The following is an 11868-nucleotide window of genomic DNA, read 5'->3' as shown; positions in this document are numbered from 1 at the left end:
TCTCGAATCTGTGAAATCATAACTGTGACTTATACCGACGTCCTATCTGTCTCTTTTCTCCGTTATCACCAGGCTATGAGTCACGTAATTGTAAAATGGGAAATCTACGACGGAAAAGTGACGAATCGAAAGTATCGTGAGGGCGTATTATGATGTATGCATAGGCATACGTGGACTAGAGCGATAGAAAAGAGAAAGGAAAGAGCAAAGACGAGCGCTTAAAAACAAGGATAGGCAGGGTCAGACCCTCAGATGTGCGACGATTCTCGAACGAATAGATGTGTACGTGTGCTGATCTTTGTAATTATAAATTGTGAATACATGTGATTAATATTATGTTCTTTTTTATTTTGTGCATGTTATAAGTTATAAATAAATATAAACAAACACTAACTCGATAACATTAAATCTAAATACCAAAATGATTAATTTACTGTGTTTTTGTTATTTTTTATTCCTGTTTTCAGGTATTCGGTATAGTCATTAAATATTCGGTATTCGGCCGAATAGCGAAAAATAGGCCGAATAGGCCAAATACCGAATAGTAACCGAATATCCGTTACATTACTAGTGAAAACGATGGTCTTCAATTCAAGAAGCAAAAAATATATTCGATATCCTAAGCAGATGACACAGTGATTATTGTTCTGACAGCTGCTGCTTTGCATAGAAAGATATATATTGCAATACAGTAAATAAAAAATAAACACTTTAAATGACATATATATTTAAAGCTTGTATGTATAAATTATATTTTATGATTAATATTATATAAATAAAATATAATTCTTTATTTTTATAGTAATTTTTATTTTATCATTATATTATAACAATCTTATATAGTAGTGACTTTAAATAATTTTATTGAGGAACCCAAATTAATATTTTATTCAGAAGCTTTCATTCAAAACATTTAATTTATTAAATACATTTTTGACATTAAAATATTACATATTCATTATTTAGCAAAAAGCACATAATAAACGAAAAATAAACTTTTGTTTAAATAGAAACAAACAATACAGTACATAAACAGAATATAAAGTCTTATTTAGATAAAAATAAACAATAAATAAACAAAAAATATATTTTTTTTAAATACAATAAAACAATAAATAAACTAAATATAAACGTTTTATAAATACAAAACAGACATAAATAAAAAAAAAAACTTTTTTTTCAAATACAAACAAAAAATAAATTTAAATATAAATAAATCTAACGAACAAAAACTTTTTTAATATAATTATCTCTTTCTAACCTGTTACCGGTGCGTCTACTAACTCTTAACGATCCAAAAACGAACCAAAACTAACGTTTTCAAACCCCTGTAACGGTTCTTCTTCAGGCTTTTTCGAATCTCTGATGGAACATGCAGCTCGTAAAAACTTTATATTCGAAATATGTACGTTCGAATGCACGTTTCCCGTTTCCGTCGTTATATGTCATGCGCAGTCGACTCCAAAACGGGCTATCATAAATTACCATTCATAAACGCTAGCCACGCTGTTGATAACGTAATCTCTTCTTTATAATTGATGCATTAATTATTCTTAAGGTTAGCTAAGTAAATGCTGGCCGCCTCTAGCCATCTGATATGGTGTACGTGCCGTGTGGTGCAGATAATTCTGGCTTTCTTAAATTCGGAGTCTATATCCGGATCTCAGGCATATACCGCTAGGGCCGTCGTGCTCCTTTGTTTCTGAATATCAGCAGCGTGTTCTTTGAGTCTAACCTCTAAGGATCGTTTGGTGGAGCTCACATACAGAAGGTTTCTATCACATCTGCGATTTATAATCGGTATGCTGTAGACCCCTGACAGCTTATCCTTATCCGGTTGATCTTTTCCATTGGTTAGGATGTTGAATATCGAAGCGCACCTTCTATAGGCTATACGTATGTGGTTCTTTTTAGCTATTTCTCCACATAGCCGTCTAATATATGGATTATAAATTGACTGGAATGATCTTATCCATATCTTGTCGTTCTTCTCTTTGCGGAAGGTCTTCAGTTGCGTTTTGATATTCATGCAATAAGTTGCGTACGAGCTATTCATTGTGTCGACGAGAGCCTTGATGTCCGGTATTTCTTTCCACAATATGATAATATTGTCAACGTATCTCTTATACAAAATGATGTTGTGAAGTCGACACAATGAATAACACGTATTGATTAACCATAGAAATAGAACAAGCGCACCAGACGAATATACACTTCCTAGATATTCACATGAAGGTAGAAGAGTCGGTAATTCACACGGCGGTGTACCGTAAGTTAGAAACAAAAGGCATATACATACCAGTAGGGTCATGTGACCCACCGCAATATAAAGTGGCACCATTTAAGGCCCTAATTAAGAGAGCATACACACACTTCTACCGAGCGAGCCCTACAATCAGAGCTAAGACTTACACAACGAATAGCCGCTGAACACGGATACGGCAAGCTCGTACGCAACTTATTGCATGAATATCAAAACGCAACTGAAGACCTTCCGCAAAGAGAAGAACGACAAGATATGGATAAAATCATTCCAGTCAATTTATAATCCATATATTAGACGGCTATGTGGAGAAATAGCTAAAAAGATGTCTAAAAACTTTTTTGTTTCTCAGTTAATTTATACGAAAGTTATGAATAAATTTAAAGAACAAAACTTTTTTTGGGTCCGCTAATACTAACGGAAGTTAGAAAAAAATTAACGAACAAAAACGTTCATAATTCAGCATGAAGCCATTGATTAAGCATCACCGTAAGGGCCTATTTTAAAGCAACTTTTCTTTTAATCAATGCTGTTGTATTATTTCAGCAAATGCTCTTTCTTTGAAATTTGATCCGGCAAAGCTCCAATCACATGTGCAATGAAAAATTGATAGATTCATCAAAATTCTCAATCAGTTTGGTAGAAATAAACTGAATAATTCAAGTTAGAATGTTGAGCAGATTATTAAATAGCACGTGCTTGATGAAAATTTAATAATTTTCTACTGAAAACTGTGACAACGAAATTATTATAATGTGTTGGTAACACATAATGATATGCACAATTAATTTTCAGAATAATACTGCAATTAATAAAGAAGTAATATGAAATGCAAAATTAATTTTTACATGAATATTAAAAATACTATACGATTCAAACATTTATAAAATAAAATCGAATATAATTACCAGAATAATTACCGGAAATCCATCTAAAGTTAAATTTTCACAAAAGATATAAAAATAAGAAGAAGGAAACTGCAACAGCTCAATTTCCTCTGTAAAAATATTTAAAAAAGCGATATTAAATAATTTTTTAAATTACAAGACTTATTATTTAAATCTTATATGTTTCATCATTGTTTACATTTTACGTTTACTTAACAAGAATCTTTGCCACAAATAATAAAGTCATTTTATAGCAGAAAAACATACCTTAATTTAATAAAATTGCTTATCATCTCATCTAATTTTTAAAGACATTTTTCAGTGTTTTAAATGTGATGATATGAGTTTCTTCTTAAAATATATATTATGAAGGTATCTTTTATTCAAAACTTTAAACTGTCTTTCAGAAACTTAGTTTACACGCTTGTATGTACAGACACAGACGTCTAAATATACAGTAGAGCGTCGTTTATCCGAAACGTCGGTTATCCGAAGGAATTCCAGTAGACAAATTTAAATTTTCGCCAGTGCTGTGGCGCTGTAATCTTTGGCTATTTCTTGGGCTACTCAAATATTTTATGTTTTTGATACTAAATTAACTTCTGAAGTATAATTTTTTATTGTTTTTATATTTTTCAATATATTTATTTTGTTTGTACAAAATAAAAAAATAATTTTTAACGATACAATAGTCTTCGTTAGGCTTAACATCGACGAAAATTCAACGCGAAGCGACACGCAACGGAGAAAAATTTCAACACGGGATAAATTAATATATTTTTTCGTACATAATTGGTTATCCGAAAAATAAGTTATCCGAACAACCCCAGCCCCAATTGATTCGGATAAACGACGCTCTACTGTAAATCTAGTTTTAAGAACTCTCTTGAGTCGATCGCGATTGAAGCTAGTTTCAGTCCAGAGAGGTCGAACCACAGCAAAGTCGCCGCCCTTGATCTCAATTTAGATTGAAATACTCAGTGCAAACGGGGTATAACAAACTAAGATGCGGCCTTACCATGAACCAGTTATGGTTATAACATACAGTTATTTTCATAATCAAGAGAGTAAAGCCAGTTAAAAGTGAAGGCTAAAATGTTCTGTTTTCGCATTAACTGTTTTTATTAACTCGTCTGGACTTTAGGAGTAACAGCAGCGTGTTCTATTGTCACAGGTACTTTATACACAATGAAAGTACTGTACAGTGATAGCAAGATAAAGAAATTGTTGTAGACTTAACTGTTATTCAGACGTTTATCCGAACCGACAAATGACTGAATGAATTGTGATTCACAATTACCGCATTATATTCTAAGTAAATTATTCACTAGTAGAATGACTTGGTGTTAATTGAATTTTATGTGAATTTTTATTTCTACATACAGTATTTATCGTAATCTTCATTCTTCTTTTCGTTAATTTATATAAACATTCCCAATCTTACACCGATTAACTTTTATTAAATAAGAGTCATGTAATAATTAAAATTTACGTAATCTTTTACGTACCTTTTTCATTATCGAGCATTTATTTTTTTCTTTTCCAACACGAAAAGATGACGGATGGAACTTTGCAAAATAAATACTCAAAGACGTCTGAACACTTTGTTGTTTTCTGCAAAGAGTATAAATATATTAATATATTGGTAAACTAGGAAATGATAACTACAAAGATTAAGATTATTATATCATTTCGTACTTTAACTCTTCTATTATATTATATCATAGTATTTGATTTATAATTACAAAGGTTATCTTATGTAAGGGTTTATCACACCAAGAGACCAATCTGAGACATTCTTTAAAGGGCGTGCAGTAGGAAAGAATAAAGAATTTTTATAATGTGTTAAATTGGTCACTCTTTATGTTAAATCCTTACGTAAATATATAAATCAAATACTATGATATAATTACCATATAAAAAGTAATTATTTTAGTCTAACATTATTACGTTTATAGCGATACTCGGATGGTACGAAATGGTACAATTTCATTAGTGAAGTAGTGAAAATATATGTTAAACTTTTAAGATGTTTGACTTGTACTGTTTTAATCATCAAACACTAATCTGCACGACCAATCAAATTTTGCGAAAAATACACCAAATATTTAAACTCAAACTGTAGAAAACCATTTAAAACATATTTTGTGCTGTCCGATAACCTGCTATTATGCAATTTTTCTAATCGAATGCCATCATTTCGCTGTAACAATCAATTTTCCATGAATGAAATATCTCAATTAGTCTTTTCGTAAATTTGCCCATTTTCAAAGTAATATTTAAATATTTCCAAATTGATTTTTTCAAAATTTCAATATAAACATTCTAAAACCAATATTTTCAAATGTATAAAATTATTTTAGATACGAAAATCTTAAAATACCAAAACATTATTCAAAAAGTTTAGCGAAGAACGAGAATGGGCTTATAAGAGTAATGTAAAAAAAACTTAGAAAATATTCTCTTACTCTATCATCATCGTCATCTTCTATCGTGGATTCACTTTCCCATGAATATCTATCGTCATCATTTTTCATTTTATCAAATTTGATTGTCAGGATAAATCGTCTGGACGTACGATTTCCCGCGCTTTTCCTGTTTTCAAACGACCAACGGACGTCGTCATGGAAACGCGGATCCGGCGATGTCAGTAGTTTTGAAACTCGACCGCCGATTGGCTAGAAAACATCTTACGATCTGAGGACGTCCGATAGCGCTACTAATCGCTGATTGGAGGACTTACATTCGTTTCAATCCGTATAAGGGCTGTTTCACACTATGACCGACTGGTCCGACCCGACCGATTTTATATTCGGACCGACTAGTAGTAAAAGCATTCTTCTTCTTTCTTTCCTCTTAATATGGAGACTCTAGTAAAAGCATTCACAATAAGTACGATTATATGTAGGTGGCCAACTCATAAGGACCAATCAGAACGCGTGTTATAGATTAATATACTAGCCAATCATGGTAAGTTTTTTAAATTAAACAGAAAACATGCCCGTCATGGAAAGCGATCGTGCATTTAGATATATCGCGTCATTATTAGATTAGTCAGTCACATACCTTCAACGTTTAGTTTCTTGGAAATCTCCGTCCAATAATTATTTTTTTTTTATGTTGTCTTTATAATCAGCTCGCTGAATATCATAAAGCCACGGATATGTTCTGACTTCGTTTATTAAAGCTTCCGAGAAATCTATATTGTACTTTCCGCCATTTTCTAACTTTGACGTAGATTGGATAAATCTAAACTCTGATTGGTTATAGCTTCGAAGCTCTTATTGGCTGTAGCTCACCGACTGCTCCGACCCGACTACAAATATTTAACTTTTCAAATCTGTGAGACTGGAACGACTAGTCGGTCGGCAGACTGCTGTTGTCATGGCAACACGACTTGGAGTCGGGCCAGTCGGTCATAGTGTGAAATAGTTCTAAAAGGGTTGAAATTAGGCGGGAAGTTCAGTTCGCCTAAGACATATCTAAGGAACTCAAGTTTGTTAAGCTTCTCCTAAGGTTGCCTGGAAGGTTGGTTTCGTCTCGCTGTGCGGTAACCAACGTCTGAAGGAATACGTCGCAAGGAGTCCTTTTCGACTGACCTGTTATTGTGGTTTAATTGACATTTGAACTTTGCTATATCTGGATTATTGTAATTGTTTCATTTTTGTGAAATTCATAATTGTAAGTTTTAATCGTTAATATAAACGTTTGTGATTTGTGAAACAAGTGGATTTGTGAACTTGACTTTGATTATTTCTTTTGACACTAAAAAGTAATAATTTTTTAAATTTACATTTTAATTTGTTTGTAATTTAATACCATAATAGTGCCATTAACTATAAATATGTTTATGAAAAAAGAAACATATGTAACATTGTAAAATATCGGTGTTTATGCGAAATATTTATACGTATTCCAATATTCATTTATTCTCGCAAATTAAGCCGCGATGAAACGTTTATAAATATATATACATATACATATAATGTTTAAACTATAAAAAGAAATGACAAAGCAGTACACATGTATAAACAGTAAGTTAAAAAATGTAATCACTATAAATATAACTTCAGATTTTTCCCATTCTGAATGAATCAAAAAATCAAACATATAATAAATGAAATATTAAGAGTAAAGTGCACAGTGTTTCTCTGTGTTTCGCGGGTTAACTCTTGTTTTAAAGTTAATTTCAATGTTTATGTTTCAGTTTGTGGTTATATACCGATGTTATTCACAATAAACTCTTTGCGTTTATATACACGTAATTAAATTGACTTTTCGTTCGATATTGCGACGAATTAAGAGGTAAAGATTCGAAAATGGAAATTTGCGTCGATAATAGAAAGTCATAGTTTCTTGTTTACAGTAATCGAAAACACTTGCGAGTCTTTAAGCTGCACCAGATTGTTTATTAAAAATTAATTTTATTTCTTAAATATAAAGCAAGCTTAGTTGTAACTAGCAAAGATATTGTGATGCCGCAATGCAAGACTGCAATTTTTCAACATATTTTTTTATGTAGTTAATTTAAAATATACGTTCTTCATCTGAAATTAGTAGTGTCTTGTCACTGTACATAATACTGTTTCTAATAACGACAGAATCGTGCCGGTCATCTACTTAATTGCGTTTGAAATAAAACATTTCAATTAAAGTCATTCGATTTCCGGTTTAGACTGGGAGTTCGTGTACATTTACTAGGGCGTTTTTTTAAGACAATGAAAGTTTTCAGAAAGCACAACAATTCGATTTTAATTGTCGAGTTCCACAACAGTTTATTTCACATTTATATACATTTTCGTTTAAAATCTTCATTAAATCCGATCCCTCTGAAAACATTATGCACGCACTTCCTCTATTCCCCACATCTCGACTTTTAGATACCAAAATTGAATAGTGTCTATGCCTCTTTCGTAGAAGTTATCGTGCAAACTTGTTCTCTTAAAGTTAGCGTATTGTGGAGATATAAACGAAATAGACGTAAAAACAGACACATATTACTGTATAAGTAACAAAAATAATTATCTAAAGTATTTTTGACGAAACAAATGGAATCGTTTTGGAAATAAACATTTTGAAATTAATGCTAATTTTGAATTGTTTCGAAGATAATAATCTACCACATCCAACATACTTGAAAAACTGTAGATATCCATCTACAGTTTTTCAAGTTTTTACAGTTTTTAAATTAATATTAAGTTACTTAATTAATTTAAACAGATTTTGACACAACGAATTTAACATTAAATCATTCCTTAATAATTTTTAAATAAATGATTTTATTAATCGGAAAATTTTTTATAATCTCCTTGTGTTTTCACCTTCACCCATTACTTCTCATTTTTCATTTAATTCCAATGAGTCTTCTTTGTCCATTCCCAATCTCTCAGTAAAATCCTATAAAAGTGAATAATCCTGATTTATGATATAATAATCTTACAGTACTCGTACATTTTTTATCAACTCTTTATATATACAGTAGATCCCCCTATAAGACGGTAGATACGTTCCGTTCTTTATGAATCAATTTTGTAGGAATCATAGTTTACGGACTACGGCTGTTTGAAAGGTTTTCTTTCATAAAATTAATCGATTCTAGACTAATTCGACTCAACATTTCCAAAATACGTATATTTTTTTTAAAATAATCCGTATAAACTACGTTATAAACAAAAAATTGTAGGATTACTTACCGAGTGTGTACCCTTTGACTACGCTCGTTGCTAAAGCTTGGTTTCGTCGCGGAACAGCGCATCAAATTGCGGCCGCGATTTCTGATATTATTTTTCTGCGAAAACTTCGTTGACCTTTGGAGACATCCTTAATATAAATAATTTTTATGGCCGTTAAATAAGAAATGTTTCTTTCACAAGAAATGTATAAAATTACAGTACTGGACAGACGATAGGTCGCCTAACTCGCCGTAGCGTGACGCTAGACGGCGAAAAATATATATTTAATTATAATAAAGTTACAATAAATTAAGTTAATATATAATTATATATACAGTACCTAATTTATATATAATTAATATATAATTATATGTACAGTACCTAATTTATATATAATTATATGAACAGACGATACTAAACTCAATTTATCCGCCTAAACGTCCGTAGCGTGGCGCTACGGACAGCGGGAAAGTACTTTGGCTGCCCGATGACGTTTTACGTATTATAGGAGTTATTTTTACCGTTGTTTACGGATACTGCCACAATTTTTATAGGAATCATAACTATAGGAAACGGTTTTATAGGGGGATCTACTGTATTATTAAATAAATATTTACTGTGTTATTTAATTAAAATGGCTGCAAATTGTTTAAGATTGTACGTTGTTGTCATGAGTTTTTCAATTGTGAACCTTTAAATGATAAGAATTATTAAATTAGTTGTAACGCACCGTTTACGAAAAACAAAAAAAAGGGGTTACACAATATTAGGGTTCAAGTACCAGGCCTGGACTTTCCAAATAAAAAACAATAATTTCCAAAACCACAGGTAATAATTCACAATAAATATAAGTTTTGTTATATTGAAAAAAAACAATAATAGGTTAATTGTCCCAACAGTTAGTTGAATAAGTGAAAGCAACAACAAAAAATCAATAATTCAAAAAAATCGTACTTATAATATCAATTCAAAGAAAACGTTTTCATCTCCATCGCAGAAGGATCCAACAGCCAAAATATACGGCTTCCGCTAAGTGATCACAGACGTCTCGCCAACCGTCGTTGCCAGATGCTACTCTCCCCTCTGTAGTCGATGTGTCGCCTTTTATTTAACGTTTAGTGCAGCTCGGCACTGTCTTAATTTGCATACATTTGCCTAACAGGCTCAGGCACGGATGCAAAGTAAGTTTGCTTTTCTTTCTTTGCCACCTCTGCTTAAGAGTTTGTCCTGAACTAAAAAGAATCCCGAAAAGAAAATAATTAAATAAAAATAACGCTCCAAAACATAAAATAACGGTCAGACATTGACTCCTTTAAATAGTTTCAATTACTTCCATTGAATTGTAACTTACAGAAGAAGACAATTTTGCTTTTTCTCTTCTCTTACGTGCTGCCAGATCCAAAATAATATGTATTGTACTATCACTTCTACAGAATCCTTCACGGTGACTTCTTTTTGATCACATGAGACTTGCTCTTTCGAATCATTAACTTCTACTTCGTTATCACATCCTAGAGATTAAAAGTAAACACAATAAACACATGAAATTGTTATTATAGAAAGATATTTTGAAACTTTATTCTATAGCAAATCCACAAAAATTAAAATTAAATTTAAAAATAAATCAATTAATTTTTGCTTAGATATTTCTTAAATTAAACGCGGTATAAGAACATAAATATTGCATTGTGATTTGGCATTATTAATTGTGTAGAAAGTGTAAATTGTTGCAATCATAAAGTCAACTGAAAACGTAATATTACTGAAGAGTTATTCTCGATCGAAGTAAATGAACGAATATTTATTAGTGTATACTCAGAAGATTACTTTATCCTCATTCATACAATTTAATAAAAAGTCTGAGTAAAATGAGTTTTAAATATTCAGTTTGTGAATTTACTTCAAAAATGTAAATAGTCAAATGTTCATTTATATCCTTATACTAGAGAAACAACGATAAAAAATAAAGGAAAATCAATGGATAATTTTAACGAATTAAAAATAATTGCCACATTTGTTACTCTTTCGTTACAACTTTTTTCTTATAAATAAGAATTGTTTGCATTTATCTAGCGATAAAGATCGAATTATTTATTTAGCAATAAATATAAATAATGCAATAGACCAAAACATTTTGTAAATATAAAATATAGCATTGCTCGGTAAGCAAACCTGAAATGTACTCAAAATGAACTCGTAAGTATACATTTAACACTAATACATTAACCTTTAGATTACAGTTGTGACAACTTTTCATAAGATTATTTTAAATTAACAAGAGATTTCAATCTTATTTTTGAATATATTATCTTATTGTAAAAAGTTGTAATTAGTGTTTGCTTCTTTTTATTCATCTTAATGGAACCGAATATTTAAATATTAGAAAAGATGCAGAAATAAAATAACAAATTGTTATTCATTTGTAAAAAATACGTTTAATGCTGTAATTGTCTTCAACACAAAATGAATGCAGAGTTAAATATCGTTCCATCGTATAACATTTTATTGGAATTTTTAAATATCCCGTAGAAAATTATTATTAAATGCGTGTCTTTGTATTCATTGCCAACACGTTATAAAAGATTTAATATAATTACTAGTGTTGTAACGAATAGTATATTCAACCAAGAGCGTGGCCGAATAGCCGAATATTCGGCTAAACTATTCGGCTTGATTAACGCACGTACGAAAATTGGCGCGCAAACCGCACTATGGCAAGGATCCTGCTCTCTATTGGCCCGCTGTCACTACGCTTCGATCGCGTTAGTTCTTGACAGTTGTAGCGGACATACATGGGCGTCATGGCAGTATGTGATAAGTGATGATATCAAATGTGGATAACAATGAAATGACCTACACGTGTAAATAACGGAAAAAGAACAGAGAAGGACCGCGAAGTGAAAATGTGAAAATAAATATGAAATTTAGTTGATAACATAATCGAACAAGTCGAAGCAGCTTATTGGCACGAAATTCGCGGCCGTCAATGCCAAACAATTGTTGTCATAGACTTCGGAAAGCTAAATGCTTGTAATGAAAGTCACTT

At 31.2% G+C, this 11868-nt stretch overlaps 1 protein-coding gene and 1 long non-coding RNA gene across 2 annotated transcripts in view; both read right to left on the bottom strand.

The window, feature by feature from the left end:
- Window positions 1-2829: 2829 nt before the first annotated feature.
- Window positions 2830-5854, bottom strand: LOC111635570. Its single transcript, XR_002758400.1, has 4 exons — window positions 5619-5854; window positions 4659-4764; window positions 3172-3260; window positions 2830-3065 (listed from the first exon to the last, which is right to left on the bottom strand). It is a non-coding gene; the product is annotated as an uncharacterized LOC111635570 (long non-coding RNA).
- Window positions 5855-9720: 3866 nt separating this feature from the next.
- LOC111635564 overlaps window positions 9721-11868 on the bottom strand; it is a 7834-nt gene continuing 5686 nt past the window's right edge. Inside the window, exons 3-4 of the mRNA XM_023380563.1 lie at window positions 10174-10333; window positions 9721-10054 (exon numbers count right to left, since the gene is read on the bottom strand). Of these exons, the coding sequence (XP_023236331.1) occupies window positions 9931-10054; window positions 10174-10333 (284 nt within the window). The 3' untranslated portion in view covers window positions 9721-9930. The remainder of the gene's footprint in view (window positions 10055-10173; window positions 10334-11868) is intronic.

This window comes from Centruroides sculpturatus, unplaced genomic scaffold (genome assembly GCF_000671375.1).
Source record: "Centruroides sculpturatus isolate CEXI.00-Female unplaced genomic scaffold, Cexi_2.0 scaffold865, whole genome shotgun sequence".
NCBI classification, from domain to species: domain Eukaryota; kingdom Metazoa; phylum Arthropoda; class Arachnida; order Scorpiones; family Buthidae; genus Centruroides; species Centruroides sculpturatus.
The sequence above is the reverse complement of the archived record's forward strand: the minus strand, read 5'-3'. Positions and strand labels throughout refer to the sequence as shown.